Below are 25,000 nucleotides of genomic sequence, written 5' to 3'. Positions count from 1 at the left end.
GCTTGATAAAGTATAATCCACTCCATGGCATTGTCCATTGTGCATGTCCCTCAAACTCACTTTGTTTAATTGAAACGTGGTGGGCTTGATAAGTGTATAATCCGCTGTTGATGATGTATATCCAGAACACTGTCCACTGTCCACCAGACTGCATCCGCCATATAGCTTGTTAGCTGTTAGCACCACAACAAGACAGTTTGTCCATTTCCACGTCGAACAGACTGCAAACTACCTGGCGTTCTATCGCCATGCTCTAAGACAAACTCGAACCTTAAACCAACTTTGAAAGAGTGCCTAAGCTTAACCGTCGAAAGAACTTGCAGTCACGCTCTAAATAAGCTGCATCTCAGTCACAACAACACAACTCTCTCCCCGAATAAGCTAGAATTGGAACATTAGAAAGTGGATTCGGCCAATCAAAGATCGTCTCCGCGAAATGCTGCTACGGAAAAAAAAACTGACGTCGGCCAATCAGAGAGCGTCCTCCGCGAAATGCGCTACAGAAATTCTAGACGCTGCTGCCTAGACCGCTTCAAATCGCGCCCGGATTCCAAACATAATAGTCATATTTACAACGCACAACGCGTTACGCACTGATTGGCTGTGACGGATACAGCGATCGAACAGTGACGCGCACTCAGAGCGCTATCGCGTCTAGCCCGGGCCGAGAAATACAAAAAAATTAAAAAATTAAAAAAAAGTGAGTCACTTCCTGTTCCTGAAAACGAGTATTTTTTATTTTATATAGTAACGTTATATTGTGCATTGGAAACACAAACATACTTAAAATGAGTAAATATTATTCATTTTAAACATGTTTATATTATTTATAGGGCTATAAAACTAAAAACTAAAAAATAATTGTTCTTGTTCTCATATAACCAGGGCAGGGCCTGAGGGGGGGCGGCGCCCTAGCGCCCCCCCAGTGGCGGCCACCACTGAGAGAGAGAGAGAGAGAGAGAGAGAGAGAGAGAGAGAGAGAGAGAGAGAGAGAGAGAGAGAGGGGGGGGGGCGAGAACGAACAAGAGAGCCAGCCCCCCCCTTCTGGTTTTGTTCTAGGTTCGCGTTTTGATCGTCTAAGCTGCCGTAGGTGATGACGTCACACTCGAATGTAAACAGGAAGAGATGGAGATGGAGACACACGGAGATCGAAATTGAATGATATACAGAAATGAATAACCAATAAATATGAAGTTATGTTTAAACTTCTGTTGTCAAGCGTTGTCAATATAACCCACCCCCTTTCCTCACGAATGGAACTAGTCTTGTGGAGTCTGCTTTGACCGTTTTCCAGGGTTAGCAGAGATCGCTAGTTAGCTTAGCATAATCCTAATGGATACCTTGGTTAGAAGCTACCGTTAGCTCATTGCTCGTGTCAATTAAATTGCATGTTATTAAAGGTCCGCGCTGGTCTGTCTAATGAAATTACAACCGCAACATTATATTGCACTGTACAGCCCTGGTTGTAGGCTAATGTTTTACTACAATTTGTATGGATTCATTTAGGAGTGAAATGCGAATGAAGGGTTGAAATCACCACTCGCAAGCTTGCCCCCAGATATTATTTTAAACTCGCACGGACCAAATTAGGGGGCAATTTGCGATCATATCATCGCACTGTACAGCCCTGCATGGGTACCTTGGTCGTGTAGTGTATCTTGTAGACCAGGCCCATTGCAAGTTGCTGTACTCTGTCGTCTACTCTAAGCCATCCTAGGTTGTCAAAGTGGGCAGGGGTGAGGTGAGTTCTAGGAGTAAGGTCAAGCAGTAGTCTGGCCAGTTTGTTTTGAGATGTTTGTAATTTTGTTTTTAGCGCCTTTGAGGTGCTTTGGTACCATGAGGTGCAAGCATAGTCATAGTTAGGGCTGTCTTAAATGCTTCGAAGCTTCGAACGTTCGATTCGATGGCACAAGCTTCGAACATTAAAAAAAAAATCGAAGTTTAAAAAAATAAAAATAAAAATATTAATATTATTATTATTATTATAATTTTTACTTCGATTTGTGTGTGTGTAGGTGTGTGTGTGTGTGTGTGTGTGTGTGTGTGTGTGGTGTGTGTGTGTGTGTGTGTGTGTGTGTGTGTGTGTGTGTGTGTGTGTGTGTGTGTGTGTGTGTGTGTGTGTGTGTGTGTGAACTACCCATCCCAGTTAGGACAGCCGAATCCCATCCAATTTTTCGCCGTCGACTAAAGACTCACTTCTTCAACCATTATCTGAAATGATAAAAAAAAAAAAAAAAAAAATCTAACCGTGACTAACCTTACTGTCATGCACTTGTCCTAATAAACTAACCTACACTGTAACACGCAACACTTTGATGAACATTGTTACTCAGCTGATAGAGTTGTACCCTTCTTGCTGTCTTGTCGTACAGAACTTGTAAGTCGCTTTGGATAAAAGCGTCAGCTAAATGACTAAATGTAAGTGTGTGTGTGTGTGTGTGTGTGTGTGTGTGTGTGTGTGTAGGTGTGTGTGTGTGTGTGTGTGTGTGTGTGTGTGTGTGTGTGCGCGCGCGCCTTGTAGAATTCCACACATAAGAAAGAAAGATACTGGGATGAATAAACAAAATAGGAAATAAAATGTAGAAATGCATGCAATACATAAATAAATATGAATCTCCATATATGAAATATAACATTTAGATAAGGTGCTACTGAGATGTTTTGGTGAGTTCTTTGTTTTTTTGTGGAAGTTGCCCTTCTTAAAAATGCATGAACATTCACTGATAATTGGTCTGTAGTGGAGTCTACAAGGTCTACATTGCCGGACCATGTAGAATCCGGACCTTGTAGACTGACATAATTCTGTGCATAGTTTAGTCTACACAGGCCATATTTCAAATAATCAAAATCTTACTTCATTCATCTTAAACAATCTTGATTTGGGGGATTGGTAGTTCCCATGAAATCTGAAGTTGTTCAAACGACAACAGCGATCCACCTTGAATTAAATCACACAGCCGAGTGAAACCTTGTTGGATGCGTCAGTCACGAAAGGGGCTACTTAATTAATTAATCCAACCCACTTTATTTATAGAGCACATTTAAAAACAACAAAGTTTACGAAAGTGCTGTACAAGTCCCACAACATAAGATAAAAAAAATTAAATAAAAAAATTAAAAAAATATTAAAATTTTTTTTTTTTTTTTTTTTTTCGAAGCTTCGAATTAAAATCGAAGCTCGGCCCCGAAGCTTCGATTGCCAAAAAAAGCTTCGAAGGTCAGCCCTAGTCATAGTACCCTTGAATGAGTGCTCCTGCCAGAGTCTTCAGGGTATTCTTGTTTACCAGAGAGGAGATCCGGTACAAGAATCGAGTTCGTTGGTTGACTTTTTTTTATTACATTGGATGCCATTTTGTCACAGGAGAGATTAGCCTCTAGGATGGAACCCAGGTAGGTAATTTCATCTTTCCTTGTGACAATATTGTCACCCACTGTAACTGAGAAGCCGTCGGTCTTGCTGAGTTTGTTATTTGAGCCGAAGAGAATGGACTCTGTTTTGCCCATGTGTAATGATAGTTTGTTATCAGCGAGCCATATGCAGATTTTGCCTAGTTCCGAGCTGAGGGTTTTTTCAACCTGTAACTTGTTCTTGTCAGAGACCAGCAGGGCTGAGTCGTCCGCAAACAGGAACAAGTTGCAGTCACAAGCTGATGACATGTCATTTGCATAAATTAGGAACAGTAGCGGTCCTAGTATGCTTCCTAGTGGAACACCACAGCTCACTGTGAGGGGGGGGATAGGGTACCGTATACCTCCACCATCTGTTCCCTCCCCTCAAGGTAGGATTGCATCCAGCTCGCTGATAGACTATCAAAACCGATTGCTTTTAGCTTGTCAATCAGAATGGAATGATTGACAGTGTCGAAGGCCTTTTGTAGGTCCAGCATGACCATGCTGCAGTATTTGCCCGCGTCCACCTCTTGTTTGATGTGGTCGTTCAAATAGAGAAGGCATGTGTCAGTGGAGTGGGATGTTCTGAAGCCAGATTGGAATTCGTAGATTAGATTTTTTTCCGCTAGGTACTTTTCGACCTGTTCGTAGACAATTTTTTCCATGACTTTCGAGATGGAGGTGAGAATAGAAACAGGGCGGTAGTTGCCTGGGTCTAATTTGCTGCCCTTTTTGTGCAGAGGGGTCACTCTCGCAATTTTGAAGTCCTTGGGGACGTGTCCCTGTTTTATGGAGAGGTTTATTATGTGTGTGATGACTGGGGTGATGGCGGCTGCTGAGTCTCTGAGGAATTTGGAGGGGATGTTGTCATGGCCAGTGGCCTTGTTAGGTTGGAGGGCGCTCAGTTTTTTGAGTACCTCATCTGTTGTTACCATTTCCAGCTTGAAGTCATCCTTGTGGACCCCTAGGTTTTTGTAGTAAGCTACTATGTGTTCTACCCCATAATGCCCCGAGTGGGAGGGTAGTTTGTTTACCAGTGTTGTGGCTATGTTTGTGAAGAAAGTGTTTAATTAAGTAATTGGCTACATCCAGCTTGTCTGTGATGTTTTTTTTTTTTTTTTTTTTTTTTTGTTTTTTTAAACAAACATATAAACAAACATGACAACACACGATAAGATATACAAGCATTAATTACAGTGCATATCCAATGAAATTACCATTTAGTCAAATATCTTATACAGGATATACCCCTAATACCTGTTGTTACAAAGGGTCAGGTTAAACCGAATATATATATTTATTACTTGAGATATATTGTATAGTATTTGTATATCGTCTGATATCCCTTGTATATTCTTTGTACATATACACGGAATATCCCTTTTACCTAGTACAGACCATAATATTTCGTTCTCCCATTGGACAGCGATCCCCTAGGCGCCACTGCCATACCCCCCAATGTCTAGTTCAAAGTCACCGCCAAAGACATGCCTGGTCATGACCGGCTCTGCGCAAGAATACGAGACAGAAATAAGGCTGGTACTAGTTTGTTCACCTAACGTATAAATACGGCGCAGGTGAATACAGAAGTACTGTTACCCTAATAAGTTGAAGCCTCACACCACGATACAACGTGCTGTGAAGTGGGCCCGTTTTGCCCCGAAATAGAGCCTTGAGACCGCGTGCGAATTGATAGCTGAAGTGTCAGAGTTTAACGCTGTATCGTCGAGTTCGACCTATTCTATTATTAAGTAATAGTCTATTATGTATAGTGTATCGTGCGGCTACCGTTCTACAGTGACCAGCATTACCAACGTTTCATCGTACCGAGCTAGTGTGCTTATCCAGGCTGGGCGGCTTAACCTGGTGCCGTCATCCGAGGAGCCCTAGACAAGAACCGTGTGGATATGTACACTGGATAACCTACACCGGCGACTACAGAGCCCTTTTCGGCTGGATTATTGCTTTGGTCCTGTGGCTGTTGGAGCGGAGGAGAATCGTCTACACCCACTACTGTGTGGGATTTACCCGTGAGGAGCATCACTCGAGCCCGTCTCTAGGAGAGGCTGGCCGGCTTTCACCTATGCTGCACGCATACTTGGATTATAGCTGCTGCTTTCGTCTGCCGATCAAGGGAGTAATGTACCGCCTCCCGTAGCTGGAGCTTATTGATTCCCCGTTGATCCAGACTTTTGCATTCGAACATTCCTGCCCCCTGCTGGCTTACAACCGGAGGGACCCTACTAGTATCTCCCGCTGCCCTACTAGTGTACCATATATATAATTCCTATGATACAGGTGGTATTCATTATCTCCTGCGTAATATTCTAATGGACTTACGCTCTTGACCTATTCATGCACATTCTTCGCCTTACAAGCGCGACTCTAATTCTCAAGTAATGTAAGATAATCTTCGTGCTGCTAATAAATATTATTCTAACCAAGATTTGTTGTGGAACCGTGTCATTGTGGAGGTGTTCATCTCATATACCTGTGTACTGTATGGCCAGTAGTAATGTACATAAGACAGTAGTGGTTTAATGATACCATACTTATTCAATACAGTCAGGGAATTGTACCCCTCAGTTACACCTGTTATCTAAAAACCTACACACATATGCTCCAGCTCGTACCCCCCCTCCCGGATAATCCAACCATTATAACTTGTTCCTAACCAGACACTACCATTATATGCTAGCTTTTATTCTCTCCACCACTTCTAACCACATTGTCATTTTGGATTCATTGAGACCCAAAATTCTTGCTGTAGATATTTCTTGATAAATCACATCGAGATATGTAAGAGTCCAGACCTTCCGGCACATTTTTTCCGGTTGAAACCATCGTGATGCTATCAGCTTTTTATTCTGCAAAGCTGTTGTCCGTTTTTATGTTTGAGAATCTGGTTTTAAGTTTTTTACTGCAGCCTAGTTGATTATTGAGTAATTTCCAAAGTTCACGTGGTTTGTTTTTGTTTTCCTCAGTTTTGTCATTGATGAAATTCTTTTTTGCAGTTTTGATCATAGGTTTTCGTCGTTTCTTAGTCTGTTTCTTTCCAGTTTGATTTCAGTCACGTGGGCTTGGAGTTCACTGCTCGTGCTTTTGGTAAGCTTTGACTGGCTGCATCCCCTTAACACTTTGAGTGCCACGGACGAGATATCTCGTTATTTCATGCCAACCGTTGAGTGCCAAGAACGAGATATGCCGTTTTTTTATCGTTATTCTTTTTATTAGTGATTCCATTCATATTTCATAAATCTAGCCTCACGTTACCACTGCAAACTCTCTCTGAGCTCCATTGGGAAAATACCGCCCCCTATCATCTCCCGGATGGTACTGCACCCCTTTGGAATGGATTGAATGAAATGCATGGGAAAAAAAGAGTCCGGAATCCACATTTTACTTGTCAGGCAAGTATCCCGAGCCGATTGCAGTCTTTGTGGTCCCGCAGAACAGCGTGGAAAAAACAATCCGTTTCGACAATGTTGACTGCAAACAAGTCATTGATAAGCGACGGCCACATTAGACACATAGCCATAATTTAAGATATAGTTTATGCGTTCGCAAATATGAGAGTTCTATCATTGAAGTGGGTGGCGGCATTCAAGGGGGTAAATAGGACACGGACGCCGGCACGGAAAGTGTTAACAATTGTGTGTATTGAGCTGTACTGTATTGTACCCATTCTGCAATCTGTTAATAAAACTTTCATTGAATCAATCAAATAACAACCGGTAACTTCACTGTGCTTCTTAAACAAGATGTAGCAGTACTGTCTATCTGTATGTCATGTATGTCATATGATGCATTAAAAATGGGGGACCCTGATGTAAACAAGACGAAAGTCTTTCTCTGGTCTGCATCCCCTTAACACTTTCAGTGCCCAGCAGGGGGCGCACGATTTAGTGCTTGAATGCCCAGCATCCACTTCAATGTTAGCGTTAATATCGCCTAATCTATGTTTTAAATTGTGTCTAATCTGCCCGTCGCTTATCAATGACTAATTTTCCAGTCAACATTGTCGAAGCGGATTGTTTTTTTATCGGTTCATTTCCGTTTTATAGCATCTTGAAAAGCCCTCGTTTTCAAGGGAAATAAAAATATTCCATAATAAACGGAATATTCTAGAATACACAAAAAAAATTCGAATTTTTTGGCCTATTTATGAATCGTTTTCAAATAAACGCAGGATTATCGATAGTATATGTGTACGTATGCACGCTATATAGGCGATCTGATATCTGCTCTGATATATTTCCTGATCGCTCGCACAGCCAAACAGCCATATCAAACATAGGGGAAAAGCTTATATCTCCGTGAAAACAGGTCTGATTATCCTAAGACTGGTAAAATAGATTCCTTACCTGAGATCAGATGGTATCCAAAAAGATTATTCCAATTCCTGATCGCCATTCCAAAAATCGATCCTTTTATTGATCCAACGCTACATACTGTAAAGACATATTACACGCTGTTCAAAGGCTCCACAATGACTGGGATCATCTCCGGTTACATGCGTGAGAAGTAAAATGTGGATTCCGGACTTTTTTTTTCTCATCCATTTTCATTAATAATAATAATAATACATCTATTTTATATAGCGCTTTTCCAGGTGCTCAAAGACGCTTTACATGGGCAGGAGAGACAAACTATGGCAAAACAAAAAACAGAACAAAAAATAATACATGACAAAAATAAAATAACACAGACAGAATTAGAGGTCAAAAGCAAGATTGAAAAGGTGAGTTTTGAGGGCTGATTTAAAAGATGTCAGGGTGTTTGCATCACGGATATGGCTGGGGAGGGCATTCCAGAGGGAGGGGGCAGCAGCAGCAAAGGCCCTGTCGCCCCAGGTCCGGAGCCTGGTCGTGGGAGGTGTCATTGAGTCCATTCCAAAAGGGTGCATTACCATCTGGGAGACGATAGGGGGCGCTTTTTTCACATCTGAGCTCCTGATGAGGCTGGTTTCCCAACGGTAGTCTCGGTTGATGAAATATGAATTCAGATCGCTAAAAAAAAAAAACGCGCTAATTGTCGTGCTGGGCATTCAGGGGGCGGGCTGTTAACACGTGTTATGTCGTGGCTGGCATTCAAAGTGTTAACACAATGGCGCCCGACCACGGATAAATCCGTGTTTCGAATCCAACGGTTGAGGACCAACCACGGACATGTCCGTGGCAAGGTTGTTTTGGCTTTTATTCCATTGTAATAACCTACTCGATGTCACCGAGCAGCACTGCAGAAGTACCCTACTTATCTTTATTACGGATCCCCATTAGTCATCACCACAGCAACAACTAGTCTTCCTGGGGTCCACACACAACAAAAACAGTACATACATACATAACATTATAGTAGCATACATTTAAAAATATATTCCAATATTCCTACATATAAAAATAATTCCAAATAGCATTACAGTACACAAACAGAGTATCAGATCACAGAAAATACAATAAAAGGGATTCAACTCTCAGACAGTCATATCTTTACAGTGTAAACTACAGTATCTGTGTTTTTCTTTAATGTAAACTAATTTATTTTTCTCTCAATGCTCTTTCAAATTATTTTTAAAACGTATCTTACTGGTTATCTGAGTAAGATGTACTGGCAGTTTATTCCAATATGACATGGCTCTATATAACACAGTTTTCTTTGCTGCATTGGTTTTTGGTAGTAGCAGTGTGAACGTTTCCCTACAAGCATGCCTAGTATTATACTTATGTCGATCATGTGTACATGTTAGCTGTGAATACAAACAGATAGGTTCTCTTGAGATATATATATTCCTCATGAACAAGATCAGGCTGCAATCCAGTCTGTCTTCCACCTTCAACCACGACAGCTTGGTATGCATCCCCTCCACACTGTTTCTCATTGAGCAGTTCAGGGCCAGACGGGCCGTTCTGTTCTGAGTGAGCTGGATCTTATTGAGCTCTTGTCTTGAGGCATTAGACCAGACAGCTGGACAGTAGTCAAGGTGAGAAAGAACTAATGACTGTATCACTTGCTTCAATATCAGATCAGCTAGAAAATACCTACACCTTCTGATAATTGAAATACATCTGCTCATTTTGGCAACCACATTGTTTGTGTGAGTTGACCATGAGCGTGCTCCATCAAGTGTGACACAAAACAGCTTTGCCTCTCTAACTTGCTCAATAGCTGTTGTTCCGTCTAAAGATATACTTAGCTTCACGTCTTTTCTTATAGCATGCTTGGATCCCAATATTAGGCTCTTGGTTTTTGAGTAGGGATGCACCGATATGAAAATTTGCCACTGATACCGATACCGATTGTTCAACTAACACAATCGGCCGATACCGATACCGATATTTGTGGCAACATTTTTTTTTTTTTTTTTTTTTTTTTTTTTTTTGTAATATCTTTTTTTTTTGTAATATATATATTTTTTTTATGAAACTACTGTATATTTGTCTTACAAATTGTGCTCACCGATATGAACATAGGCCTCTTTACTTACTTAAAAAAAAGGAAACATCAAGACATAGCACTATCTCTCTCCCAGTATGTTCTGCAGGGCTGCAGCTAGATACTAGTTCTCCCAGCATGGTCTACCTGCTGGGCTGCAGCTAGGTACTATTGTCTCAACCAATGAACCAAGTCGATTCTGCCAATTACGTCACACACCGCTTGCACCCGCCTCTGCTGTTACCACCAATCGGCAAGCGCGTATACATTTTTTACTTCTGCTTTTGTCCGCCATTGATTTTGACGAGAGAGGTTTTCTAGAACAACAACAACACGGCGCGGCCGACGTTTAGCTTTTAGCTCCGCAGGATGACTTAAATGAGGCATAATGATTTTACTGCAACTAATGTTATAATAAAACAAAGCCTTTCTATTAGGGATGTCCGATATTATCGGCCGACCGATATTATCGGCCGATATCGGCAGTAAAATGTGATATCGGAAAATATCGGTATCGGTAAATTTTTTTTTTTTTTTTTTTTTTTTTTTTTAACCTTTATTTACCCAGGCAAGCAAGTAAGAACCAGTTCTTATTTTATTTATTGTCAAAAGTATGCATGTTGGTTTAATTCAACAACTTGTATGTTAATTTTAACTTTTTTAATGATCATATTTTGCACAGATAATGCTTACATTTAGAAAGCCTTTTGAATGCATCCAGTGAAATTATTAGTTACCTGAAATTATTCCGTTTTTTTGGGGGGAAACCCTGCATATATCGGTATCGGTTGATATCGGTATCGTATCGGTATCGGAAATTAAGAGTTGGACAATATCGGAATATCGGTATCGGTAAAAAAGCTAATATCGAGCATCCCTACTTTCTATACATGTGTCTGATTGAAAACGTTATTAACAGATTGCAGAATGGGTAAAACTCAGGGCTCTGTGAGCAACGGAAGGAACTGAGCTAGTATGAACGCTTGCTACGTTCGGGTAAATAATATGCTGATGTTATTGAACGTGTAACACTAACTATATAACGTTATATGCCGTATTTGCTATCGCGTTCCGCTCTGAGCCGTATGAGATATTCTATCTCCTATGATACCTATTGTATCTCCTACGGCTCAGAGCGGAACGCTCAGCCAATACTAATATAACTAGGTTATCTACATAACCTACCGTTATATGCCGTATTTGCTATCGCGTTCCGCTCTGAGCCGTAGGAGATACAATAGGTATCATAGGAGATAGAATATCTCATACGGCTCAGAGCGGAACGCTCAGCCAATACTAATATAACTAGGTTATCTACATAACCTACCGTTAATGCCACAAAACGAATGCCTTGTTAATCATAAGTAGTAACTTTGATGCAGTAGCTTGTGTGTGTGTGTGTGTGTGGGGGGGGGACTGGGGACGGCGTTGTGCAGGTCGCGAGTGAACTCTTTTTTTGTCTTAACGCTACACAAATTGATGGATATTTATCGGCTACTGCCATCGGCACATTCGAGCTTATTGGCCGATAGGCCGATTGCAGTCAACAAGGCACTTATCGGCCGATACCGATACCCGACCGATACATAGGTGCACCCCTATTTTTGAGATGTTTAATTCAGCCTGTTTTCAGACACCCAAGTGGACACTAAGTTCAATTCTCTCTGAAGGACTTCATTAAGCTCTTCTGTTTTGTCTGATGATGCATACATTGTAGTATCATCGGTGTACATAACCATACATGTATTTTCTAATACCCATGACAAATCATTTGTAAAAATGGCGTAGAAGAGGGGCCCCAGGCAGCTTCCCTGTGGAATTCCACACTGTAGGGATTTAAAGTTGGACAGGGTACCATTAAACACAACACATTGCTGTCTGTTACATAGATAGCCTTTTATCTTTTTTTTTTTATCTCTTAGGGGCGCTATCTCGATAATGCAGTGTTCCCTGTGGCAGAAGTTGTCTTGTTTTTTCTGGATTTCCAATGTAGTTTTCTGCTAACATGAAGCGATGCCTATAGCCTGTAGCTTGGAATACGTTTTGGGACACGGATTTCAGTAGGGCTGACCTTCGAATTTTTTTGGCAATCGAAGCTTCGGGGCCGAGCTTCGATTTTAATTCGAAGCTTCGAATTAAAAAAAAATTAATACTTTTTTTTTTTTTATAATTTTTTTTTTTAATCTTATGTTGTGGGACTTGTACAGCACTTTGGTAAACTTTGTTGTTTTTAAATGTGCTCTATAAATAAAGTGGATTGGATTAATGAATTAAGTAGCCCATTTCGTGACTGTGACGCAGCCAACACAGTGTGATTTAATTCAAGGTGGATCGCTGTTGTCGTTTGAACAACTTCAGATTTCATGGGAACTACCAATCCCCCAAATCAAGAATGTTTAAGATGAATGAAGTAAGATTTTGATTTGAAATATGGCCTGTGTAGACTAAACTATGCACAGAATTATGTCAGTCTACAAGGTCCGGATTCTACATGGTCCGGCAATGTAGACCTTGTAGACTCCACTACAGACCAATTATCAGTGAATGTTCATGCATTTTTAAGAAGGGCTATTTCCACAAAAAAACAAAGAACTCACCAAAACATCTCAGTAGCACCTTATCTAAATGTTCTATTTCATATATGGAGATTCATATTTATTTATGTATTGCATGCATTTCTACATTTTATTTCCTATTTTGTTTATTCATCCCAGTATCTTTCTTTCTTATGTGTGGAATTCTACAAGGCATTTACATTCACATTTACATTTAGTCATTTAGCTGACGCTTTTATCCAAAGCGACTTACAAGGTCTGTACGACAGGTCATCAGGAAGGATACAACTCTATCAGCTGAGTAACAATATTCATCAAAGTGTTGCGTGTTACAGTGTAGGTTAGTTTATTAGGACAAGTGCATGACAGTAAGGTTAGTTAGGGTTAGATTCTTTTTATTTTATTTTTTAAATTTTATTTCAGATAATGGTTGAAGAAGTGCGTCTTTAGTAGACGGCGAAAGATTGGATGGGATTCGGCTGTCCTAACTGGGGTGGGTAGTTCATTCCACCATTGTGGGGCAAGGACTGAGAATAGGCGTGTAGGTGGTGTATATGTGTTTGAGGATGATATCCTTCAAACAGGCAATAGTGATGATATAATTTGGGCAGTGCTGAGCTGGGTTACTTTCCTCCAGTGTATTTGTCCCCCGGCCCCACCCAATGGCCCCATGCACACACACACACACACACACACACACACACACACACACACACACACACACACCGAAGTAAAAATAAAAATAAAATAAAAAAATTGAAAAAAAAATGAAAAAAAATATAATTATTATTATTATTTTTTTTACTTCGATTTTTTTTTAATGTTCGAAGCTTGTGCCATCGAACGAAGCTTCGAAGCTTCGAAGTATTTAAGACAGCCCTAGATTTCAGTGTGCAGTAAAGGAATATATCATCAGCCAATGGACATATCGATCTACCAGATGGCGATCGATAACTGGGAAATCCTTTGGGGGATCCAACCGGCCCACGGTAAGATCTTTTTCACGTAAATTACATGCTGATCAGGGCTTGTTATGATAGCCATCCACCCGATCAGCGAATGTGGCTACTGAGGCTAACGCGGTTATTGGTAATCAATTATCAGAAACGACGTCCCCCGCCCCCCCCCCCCCCCCCCTTTCATGCATTCATGGTGAACCATCATACCGATCATATGCAGTTTGAGTTTTAACTGTAGCTTCTGTATATCCGAAATGCCATTGGATTTAACGTTAGTAGCTTAGCGGCCTGTATCTCGCCTTCCAGGAAATATACTAGTCCAAATCCCATATAACGCTTATATTCAAGACGCTATAAAATGAGAACGTATTGATGAAAAAATTATTTCTTTAAGCCATTTTGAAGGGACGGTTTATGGTGTCAATTGACAATGAGAATGGACAGATAGCAATACTATAAAGTATAGATTTAGCTCTACAAACAGCCCCACGGACTATGCAAGTCTGTTTAGAAATGCTGGCCGTCTAGAGTGATTTTAGACGGATCCAAGTGGCCGCGAAAGTGTTAACAATTGTGTGTATTAAGCTGTACTGTATTGTACCCATTCTGCAATCTGTTAATAAAAATTTCAATCAATTAATCAAATAACAACCAGTAACTTCACTGTGCTTCACAAGACGTAGCAGTAGGCCTACTGTCTATCTGTATGTCATGTCATTATGATGCATTGCAAATGGGGGACCCTGATGTAAACAAGATGAAAGTCTTTCTCTGGTCTGCATCCCCTTAACAATTGTGTGTATTGAGCCGTACTGTATTGTACCCATTCTGCAATCTGGTAATACAATTTCCAATCAATCAATCAATCAAATCTCAAAAAATAAAAATAAAAATAAACGTCTGCCGTTTTTTTTTTATGTCTCCGCGATTTTTCTTTTGTTTCACAATGAGTCATGACAAATTAATTACATAATCCATGTGTATGTAACAAACTAACATATTCCAGTTGAGTGTATCTTTTTTGGAGGATTCGTTCAAAAGCTATTCATACTTCCATTTTTCTATCTATGGCAGATTGATTCAGACAGAAAAAATAAAGTAATTCGTTGTGGGAGGGATCTGGGGTCACGTGGAGTGTGTTATACTAAATAACAACCGGCAACTTCACTGTTTCACCCCAATCAGAATCAAGAAATGTGCATGCCATTGTATAATGTGCATGTAATCACAATCACATTCAGTGTCTTGTCTCCCTGTCTAAATAAAGAGATAGAATACACGGAGAAAGATGTCCTTTCCAAACACTGCTTGTCTGAGACTTTAATGTCTGACTTTTTTATTTTAATGGCATCTTTTTTCTGAGATAACATAGCACTCTCACACACATACATACAAACATATATATACACACACACACACACACACACACACACACACAGACACACACATGCACACAGACACACAAAAGCAGAAGCCAACACACCATCTGCTGCTCTTCTGTTTGAGTTCCAAATCCCAGTTATCAACAAGACACACAGAACACCTCCAACTACACACACAAACACACACCCCCCCCCACACACACACACACACACACACACTTACACACGCACACACACATACATACTCCCGCTCCAGCAAATCGAGTGTGGGGTGGGGGTGGTCAGATAGGAAAGTTTGTACTATGGTACTGTGGTGATGTGATTTATAGGCATGTTGCGCCTTCAACTCTTAAACCTTCTGCCCTCAATATTTATTACTGGCAGTGGTGACAGATATGATACCCAACACTGTGTCCTTTTGAAAGGTCTATCATTGGTATTTGTTTATTTTTGAAGCCCTTATTGGTCAACTTTAGGGATGCCCCGATCACGTTTTTTGCCATCGATACCGATCACTGATCGTCTATGAGCCATATCGGCCGATACCGATACCGATCGTTTTTGGTTTTATAAAAAAATAATAATAATGTAAATATATATATTTTTTTAATTATAAAATATATATATTATATAATTATACTTGTAGTTGTATTATCTGCGAGACATCGCCACCACGCAACAAGTCAAAATGCTCGCTATCTGCAAACAGCTCCACTGTCTGTGTGTATACTCTGCTTTGGTCAAATCACATTCAGCATGCCCTCAGCTAGCCCCTTTCGTGACTGCGATGCAAGCCATGGGCTCGAATCCGCATCGAATCAATGTTATAAGACATTGATATCAGGAGCTATCTGTAGCTACTGCTAGCCGGCTAGATAACGTTAAGACAACGCCTCAGTGAACTATTTAGTTTACTGGGTCATTTCGTGTAAACAGTGAGCTAACGTGAGCTACCTAGCTAACGGAGGTATCATGCACTACTAGACTATTGCTGGAGCATTTGTTGATATCAGGAGCTATCAGTAGCTAGTCGGCTAGATAACGTTAAGACAACGCCTCAGTGAACTATTTAGTTTACTGGGACATTTCATATAAACAGTGAGCTAACGTGAGCTAACGTGAGCTACCTAGCTAACGGAGGTATCATGCACTACTAGACTATTGCTGGAGCATTTGTTGATATCAGGAGCTATCAGTAGCTAGCCAGCTAGATACCGTTAGACAATGCCTCATGTATTAAACTAAGAGTGAATAGTCGACTGGGTCATTTTGTTTAAACAGTAACGTTAGCTAGGTAGCTAACGTTAGCTCACAGAGGTCGCATGCACTAGACTAGAACAGACTATTGCCGGAGGCAATAGGAGCCTCTGTTGACACGGGTCTGGGAGGGGCAGGGGGAGGAGGAGGGGGAGGGGCAGTGCGCTGCAGCTCTGTGTGCTTGAGAGAGAAGTCAGCGAGTGAGAACTCTGCTGAATTAAATCATGTTTTTCGATCGGTTTTCATGATCGGCGAAAATAAAGCATTATCGGAATTCACCGATCTCATATTTATACTGAATATCGGCCGATACCGATCGCTGGCCGATCGATCGGGGCATCCCTAGTAAACTTCCCCCTTACATCACAACACTCTTGGAATGGAATCTTGGAACCTACTCTAGTCGTTCAAATGACTGGTTGTTTCTTAGGGTAACTTGAGTTTGCTCTGAATTAAGAATGATTTGTAAGCTTGATGTTGCTGTAAATGAGCTGGGTAACCTCAGTGTCTCACAAGTTGAAATAAAGGTTTGAAATGAAATACTGGGACAGCCCTCTAATATCTCTCTCTCAATTCCATCCCATTATCTCAACAACATTTACTGTTATCATCAAAGTGGTTTTATATCACTCGCACATACATGATGCACTCATTCTAGTAACACACGTCATAGTCTCTAACCAAGTAAATGACGGGACTTTATGTCTCTCTCTCTCTCTGCCCTCTCTCTGTGTGTGTGTGTGTGTGTGTGTGTGTGTGTGTGTGTGTGTGTGTGTGTGTGTGTGTGTGTGTATGTGTGTGTGTGTGTGTGTGTGTGTGTGGGTGGGTGTGTTCCCATGCACACTTGCAGTCCAAACCAAAAGCCCTGCTGTTCAAATCTCACATTCCTGCTGTGCAGCGGAATCGCCACTTAAAGGTGTGTCGAGTTGGCCAAATAGCCTTCACCTGTCAGCTCGCTGTGCGTGTAAATGTGTGTGTGTGTGTGTGTGTGTGTGTGTGTGTGTGTGTGTGTGTGTGTGTGTGTGTGTGTGTGTGTGTGTGTGTGTGTGTGTGTGTGTGTGTGTGTGTGTGTGTGTGTGTGTGTGTGTGTGTGTGTGTGTGTGTGTGTCAGCGTTTCCGTTAGCCGGTAATTACCGGTATTTGACCGGCAAAATATGTTGAAGTCCGAATATTTAAATCTCTCCGGTCATAATGTCCGGTGAAAATAATTTCTCTAAGCACAATTTTATCATTTGAATTGTATTAAAATAGGCTAAAATTAAATAGCCTATGCGATGAACGAAACAATCATTACATGTTGCTTCACTCTGATAAAGCGCGGATGGCGCCGCTCGGATGTGAATCTTTTTTTCTTTCTTTTTTTGAGCCTGTCTGGCCACCATAACGACAAACAGGTATACGAGCGAGAGAGAGAGAGATGGCCAAAACAAGCTAAGCTTAACAAATATTTCATGAAACCAAGCACAAGCAGGTCTAATAATAATGACAACGAAGATGAGTCTTCTGAACTTGAAGTCACAGAGACCGCTGATGCCGTGGTGAAAGAAAACAGAAACAGAAATGTCGAGCGTTCAGGCCCGAGTGGAAAGTTTAATTCTCCTGGCTGAGGTGCGACATTATATCCACATTTTCCAGTTCACTGATCCAGCCAGGGTTACCACAGTTCATTCTGGAACCTCAGATCCCCACTGATCATGGAGTTCTACAGTATCATGTTGGATCCATACACGTATCGATTTTTTCGAATGGTGATCAGGAATTGGAATATACCAGTTGGATACCATCTGATGTCAGGTAAGGACTCTATGTTATCAGTGTTAGGATAATCAGAGTAAGTTTGATGAAGTTATAAGCTGTTTTGTGAAATGTCTTCTTTCGGTTTCACTGTAAAAGTCAGAGAGGAAATCAACGGGGCGATTATCCGCGCGCGGCCGTAATGTGCTTGCGTGCACGTATAATATTGATCATCTAGCGTTTATTTGAAAACGATTCATAAAAAGGCCGACGAATATCAACGTTGTGGAATATTCCACTAAAAGACGATTTTCATAGAATGCTCCAGAATGAGCTGTTTTTTATCTGAAAACGGGGGCTTTTCTAACTGCTCTGAAACGGAAACGACGCGATAAACAGCCTTGACAGCAGTCACAGCACTGACTGGAAAATAGTCTTTGATAATGCGATGGGCAGATTAGACACATAGCCATAATTTAAAACATAGATTAGGCGATATTAACGTTAACATTGGCGCCGATGGTGGCATTCAGCCGGTAAAAAGGAAAACCAGGCTGACCGGAATTTCTCGAATATGTCCGGGGATAGAAATCTTGCAGGACACCCAGACCGGCACGAATATGTTCTAACAGAAACGCTGGTGTGTGTGTGTGTGTGTGTGTGTGTGTGTGTGTGTGTGTGTGTGTGCGTGCGTGTGCGAGCAGGGTGTGATTTGCCAGGGGGAGGTTGGGAATTTCCCTACCTCTGCTTTTGACGTCTTTACCTCTGGTCAATCATTTCTTATCGCTGGTGGGGATATGATCGATCCCCTCTTCTGGTCGTCTATAATAGACTATCATTCATTCTTGAATTGAATTAAAACATGGATTTCTCTAAATCGTCAGCAGTCTACACACCAGCGTCTCCCTGCTTGCTAGTGCCTCCTTTCTCCAAGAAGCTAGTAGTGCAAGCTGTGTTTTAGGCCACAGTTTGTGCAGATGGGTGACCATAAATCATCACATGCCGATATCACCTGTGGAGTCCCACAGGGGTCAGTGTTAGGACCTTTATTGTTTATTTTATACATCAATGATATTATGTAGTGTATCAAATATTTAGACATTTGTTTTATTTGCAGACGATACCAATGTTTTGTTCTGTGGAAATTTGCAACAGCTTCTGGACGTCACCATCACAGAAATTAGTCGATTAGAATTATGGTTTGATTTAAATAAATTGTCATTAAAGTTGAGTAAAACCAAACTTATGTTATTTGGTAATCGTAAAATAGACACGCAAGTACAAATTATTATAGATGATGTCAACATTGAAAGAGTGTATGAAAATAAATGTCTAGGTGTGATACTGAACCACAAAATCTGCTGGAAACCTCACATAAACTATAAAGAAATAAATTGCAAGGAGCACTGCAGTACTAGGGAAAACAAAACACATCTTGGATCATAAATCACTGTACAGTATATATTGCTCACTGGTACTACCATATCTGAACTACTGTGTGGAGATTTGGGGTAACACTTATAAAAGCAACTTAAACCATTATGCACACTACAAAAAAGAGCTATTAGGATTATCAATAAGGTTTTTAAAATCACATGCCATGACACTCAGGGACCTGGCTGAATTTAAGACTGCACAAATCATGTTTAGAGCACGAAACAATTCCCGGGTAACATCCAAAAAAAATTCTGTGATAGAGAGGGGGGTTACAATTTAAGAGGAGAGTCTAACTTCAAGAAACAGGCTGTTCATTCAACAATGAAGAGTATGTGCATTTCAGTTTGTGGAGTGAATCTGTGGAATGGTTTGAGTGTGGAATAAAAAAAAAGCACAAATATAAATTACTTTAAAAAAACATATAAAAGGATTATATCTCGGAGGTATATGGATGAGGAGGCGTTGTGTTGACCGCTTGAGCCCTGGTGTCCCTGTCCAGGGGCTAGTGCTCAGCGGGATTATCTTTAGTATCATTACTGATATTTTCTTTTCATAATATTTTCTTTTCATAGTGTGGAAATTTGGGTTGTATGAAAATGAGTTTGTATGAGTTGCATAAGATAATAGAGTGTGAAGGGGGTAGGAATACATACGTTTACACTTCATCCTACTCCTTTTCGAACATTACTGTTTTGCTTGTTTGTTTGATTTGTTTATTACTTTATTGTTTTATTTTAATTTATTTCATTTGTTTTTAATTTATGTTTGAAATAAACTCATTCATTCATTCATTCATTGGAGTGTAGCCAAACATATATATTCATGCTAAATCCAAACTATGGTGGAATTTACTCTTCAATACTTAATCTTTCAATATGTGTTATAATTTTGTCTGTATCTATATCCTATGGCGTACTGCTGGCATTTTAAATCACCCAAGATTTCTGGTCCAACCAAGATTTCTGAAGACTGACTGACAATTTGCTGGTTCAGTACTAATGTTAGTGGATAGTAAATGACTACGTTTCATGATGTACAATAAAACAATAATGTTTATTGGATTTTTAGGCCAATCACATTTAATTTAGCCTGATTAATTTCACTTCATTTATTTTTCAACTGTTCTCATTTCCGGACACTTAACTCCTGATGGTCCTGCATGAAGCGTCCGTACCACTTCCGGCCGGGTCTTCCATCCTTGAATGGTGTTTCAAGCCTCTTTGTATTTACATTTTCTTGAATAAGATCAAGCAAGTCAGTATGTGTGAAGCCCCAGCCCCACTGACTGGCAAAGGATCTGAAGGGATGAGGAATGACAAAGCATTATTATATTAGTCTTCGACATCACATTACACATTAGATCATCACATAGCTAAACACATAACTAGACCTGCTTAACCTCATAATAGGCTACCTACTGCTACAAACTTTTCCGTGTTTTAGTCAGCTGCTCTGAAAAGTAAAGATTAACACATTAGGCTATTGCTAATGTTAGGATAGGATATATGGGCCTATCCAGAATGGATGGACCTACAGTATGCACTATCACTGAATATTGGTATTAATTATCTGAATTATGGATCTGAATTTATCAGGTGAGGACATAATTAGAAGGGAAAAGGGTTCAAATGTCCCCATTGAAACACAGTCAACTGGACTTAAAGGGAACAGGTGGTCTTAAAGGGAAGACCAGTGATTTAATGGATAAAATACTGAATATTTCATTCTACATACATGACATGTACAAAACAATGATATGAGATAAATCTATATATGGGCACTAACATAACATGAAAAGTAAAAGTTGAATATGCAGAGAAGTAATTAACTATGCCCACTTACATCCACCCCAAACAGTTCAGAGTTTTGCTAGTGTCCCTCCCATTTAAGCCCACCTGATCAAAATGTTAATTTACAAAAGAAACACATTTATTGACCATTGAACTGTATAATAATATAAACTACATACAAACATGTTAACTATGCATGCGTATCATGCTTTATGCCATTGCAATGAACTATACTGTGCAGCTACTGTATGGTAGCACGCACCATGTGATCAGTTAGATAGCATGCTAAAACTCATATAAACAAAATCAAATCTCTTAATTTTTATTACAAATAAGTACTTACCAAAAACAGGAGTCCAAATATGTAGAAAGAGTGAGGATCTCCCCAGGACCCAAGTTTTTATGCAACTTCTTCACAGCTCAGCTAGCACATCTCACATGCAGGGCGACAGTGGCTCGGGAGGTAGAGCAGTCGTCTGGTAATCCAGAGGTTCCCGGTTCGATTCCCGCTCCTCCCGGGCAGCCTGTCAAAGTGTCCTTGAGCAAGACACTTAACCCCTAATTGCTCCCTATGAGCAGGTTGGCACCTTGCATGGTCGCCTCCGCCATCGGTGTGTGAATGTGAGTGAATGGGTAAAATGTCAGGAACAAATTGTAAAGCACTTTGGATAAAAGCGCTATATAAATGCAGCCATTTACATGTTTGCTTCAATAACTCAAGGTCAGTTAATCTGATTGGCTTACAAAAAAAACTGGCATGTAGGTAAGAAGCAGCTTCATTGGAAGGAATATTACACAGCACAAAATTATGATGCAGTTTTTTTCTATTTGTTCAAGTTGCAAGTGGGCTTATATGGTATGTGGACTTAATAGGCACATTTACCCTATATAACCCATCACTTTCAATTGCACTGCATGGCCTCTGCAGCTGAAGATGTGCTCTGACCGGTCTGTGAACGGACAAGAGAATTTGATGCAGTGTGGATCTTGTGAAGAGTGAGATTCAAGTCAAAGTGAATTTCTCTCTGACATGTCAAGAGTTTTATAAACATCCTCTTCGTCAGAAGGCTCTAAGCAGTGAGATCCAGCAAGAAATATAAATTCCTCAAAAGACCTATATAAGCACACTATACTCCATAGTGTTGAAAACGTTGTCTTGGATTTGTGTTTTGGGAGCGGTAAGCATCCAGTAACAACTATAAAGACATAATTTCTATGTTCTGTTCAGCAGTGTTTCTACTGCTTAGCCATTTGGCCCATTTGACCATACTGTGCTTTTAAGAATATAGTTAATTAATCTAAATGTTTATATTTAGATCAAATGCGTTATACTTTATGTAAACCTTTATTCCTACATATTGTATTCAGTATTACTGTCCCACAAAAACATCATGCTGTCCAGCGTTTGGTCACTGCTCCAAGATAAAAAAGAATTTAAGGGAGCAGCAAACCATTGTATTACATTTCGGGAAGCATCCGTTTGAAAATACGTTCGTTTAAGTGCTTGAGGGCAAATCCCTCAATTTGAAAAATGTCAACAAACTAACAAACTAAACAGAAAATGACTTCCTGTTGCATTGTATTCGTGTGTGTGTGTGTGTGTGTGTGTGTGTGTGTGTGTGTGTGTGTGTGTGTGTGTGTGTGTGTGTGTGTGTGTGTGTGTGTGTGTGTGTGTGTGTGTACAATGAGGACTTTTTTTACATCCAGATTTAGTTTGAAGAGCTATTGTAGTGTGATGGAGGGTTAAGTCAAGTCAAGTCAAGAGTTTTAATTGTCACGGCATACAAGTATACAATGAAATGCGGGTGGTCTTGCCCGCAACTATGTGCAATACAGTGGTACAACATATAATAGAATCCAATAAAAAAACAACATTGTGCAATAAACAGGTAACAGGTAACATGGTGTGACATCTCGGTATCTGTACATAGTTATTTACAGAGCATATAGGACATGCTAGGTAGCTTTGGTAGTGCAATACACTGTTCCTGTTATTCTAATTTAAAGTGGCCTTTCCTTTTGGCCATAAGTGTGCGGCATGAGTGTGTGCCCGCTCATGTTAAAGTGTTAAGTGGCTGCTAGTGTGTGAGCGTGCACAGCGTGCGTGTCGTGTGTGTGTTCATGTTAAGCTACAGAGTGCGTATGTGTGTGTGTGTGTGTGTGTGTGTGTGTGTGTGTGTGTGTGTGTGTGTGTGTGTGTGTGTGTGTGTGTGTGTGTGTGTGTGTGTGTGATGGGAGTAGTTGATGTGTTTGTAGGTAGTGCTGTCAACACAGAAGGCATCCTCGCTCTTCTTGTCCTCAACTGTCCGTCTGTCTGTCCAGTGTCCACCTGCCTGCCTGCCTGCCTGTCTGTCTGTACGCACCACCGCCCCGGCTACTCAAACACACCTGCGCGCGCATCTGGCAGCCCGACGCACACCTGCCCGCGCGCCGATAAGACGTCAACTACTGCTGCTACAAATGTGTTTGCACACTGGCATCGGTTGACTGCACTTCCTCACTGAACAAATCGAACAATTTATTCTGACGCGTGGTTGAAGCCGAGGGGAATTCGGATAGCGATTGAAAGAATTATAATAATCAGACACAACCTGCCAGCCAGAAAGGTGTTTGGATAAATCAGCACTCTCTAAGAGAAGAGGGGGGGGGGGACAAACTAACTCAAAATGAAATGCCCTACAATTACATCCTCTCTCCATTTACCCTATTTATTATAGAAAATGACACTGTCCCAAGAGTTTGTGTCCCGGGATCATCATCAGTAGGCTATGAAAATCAACCAGTTGTTTCCTCAATTCCTTCCTGAAATTATGACTTTTTGGCTATAAGGAAACGGCATGACAATGACAGCGGCTGTCGACATCGTACAACCTCACCCCGTGACCCCTTGTAAATGTGAAGCTGTAGTTTCAAAGTTCAGATGGAGGGGAGACACAAAGGGCGTAGCCGAGCCGAGCGACATTTTTGGGGCGAAACTTAAAAAAGCTCTTAAGTAGCCTTAATGCAGGCCATCTTGGAAACACGTTGCCGAAATCATAACTACATTAAGAATTATTCACATCAAGGGGGAAACAAATAAAGGCATATGTATGTCAATGATGTTCTTCTGTGTATTTTTTACTTGCTTGAAAAAGTTAGTATACAATCCTGAAAATTAAAGCCCCCGATTCAAATGGGTCAATATATTACTGTGTAATAATGACCGGGGTTAGATTTATGGGACTGAATCATGCCTAAAAATAAATTACAGAATTATTGTCTTCACATCAACACGAGCGCAATGGCAGATGCTACAAACTAAAAGAGATACAATGTAATTTCAGGGGGGAAAAACGGCTATTTTATATATATTGTTTGTGATGCAAAGCATCAAGACTGTTGAGTAAAATCACTTGTGTTTCCAGCGAGTATTACAATGGGCCTGTTATTGAGTGCTACTGTATAATAAAGGTGAACCCCAATGATAGAAGCGTGATTGTCATTGTATTGGTTGGTACCCCCTCTTATCAGTCTATAGTCTCGGTACCTGAGAAGAAGATGTTCAGCAGAATCCCGAGGACAATCATCTCCGGTGCGAGGCGGGAGGAGCAGCCAGTGGGACGGAGGGATGGGGTGAGACTCGGTGCGTTATGGGGTCCAGCAGCGACACCGCTCTGTGCGCCCCGCAGACACCCAGCCTGCCGCTCCGCTCGGCGGGACACTACATTCACTGCGTCGAGCGTCACGGTCCGTCTCGCTGTCTTTGTTTTGTTCCAACACTGCAAACAAAAAGTCCTCCAAGTTTAAAATCCCCAAGACGGCAGTTACAACACCTCGGAGATATGTCTCTGCTGGCTGCTCCAAAGTGCACGGCGGAGATATGAGCGACCGCCTTGTTGTCCGTGTGTCTTTTTTAGTCAAGGCAGCGCAGTTCGCCACCGTTCCCCGGATAACTATTTACAAAAATGTCAAGCAACAACCAGCTGTGTCCTTGAGTGCAGCGCGGAAAAGTCATCAGATCATCGCGCCCTCCGCTGTTCGCTTCTCTCCCGGCTCCGCTGGAGAGGGGGTCCCGTGCTCATGCT

General features: G+C 40.9%; 1 protein-coding gene across 1 annotated transcript in view; it reads right to left on the bottom strand.

Moving 5' to 3' along the window:
* The window catches only part of gfra3 (GDNF family receptor alpha 3), a 187,804-nt gene that overhangs the window by 162,688 nt on the left and 116 nt on the right, over nucleotides 1-25,000 (bottom strand). Inside the window, exon 1 of the mRNA XM_084331511.1 lies at nucleotides 24,463-25,000. This exon is cut by the window's right edge and continues 116 nt beyond it. Coding sequence (XP_084187637.1) covers nucleotides 24,463-24,502 — 40 coding nt within the window. The 5' untranslated portion in view covers nucleotides 24,503-25,000. The remainder of the gene's footprint in view (nucleotides 1-24,462) is intronic.

The sequence above is a fragment of the Notolepis coatsorum genome (genome assembly GCF_963971535.1).
Source record: "Notolepis coatsorum genome assembly, chromosome: 16".
Taxonomy (NCBI): domain Eukaryota; kingdom Metazoa; phylum Chordata; class Actinopteri; order Aulopiformes; family Paralepididae; genus Notolepis; species Notolepis coatsorum.
The sequence above is the reverse complement of the archived record's forward strand: the minus strand, read 5'-3'. Positions and strand labels throughout refer to the sequence as shown.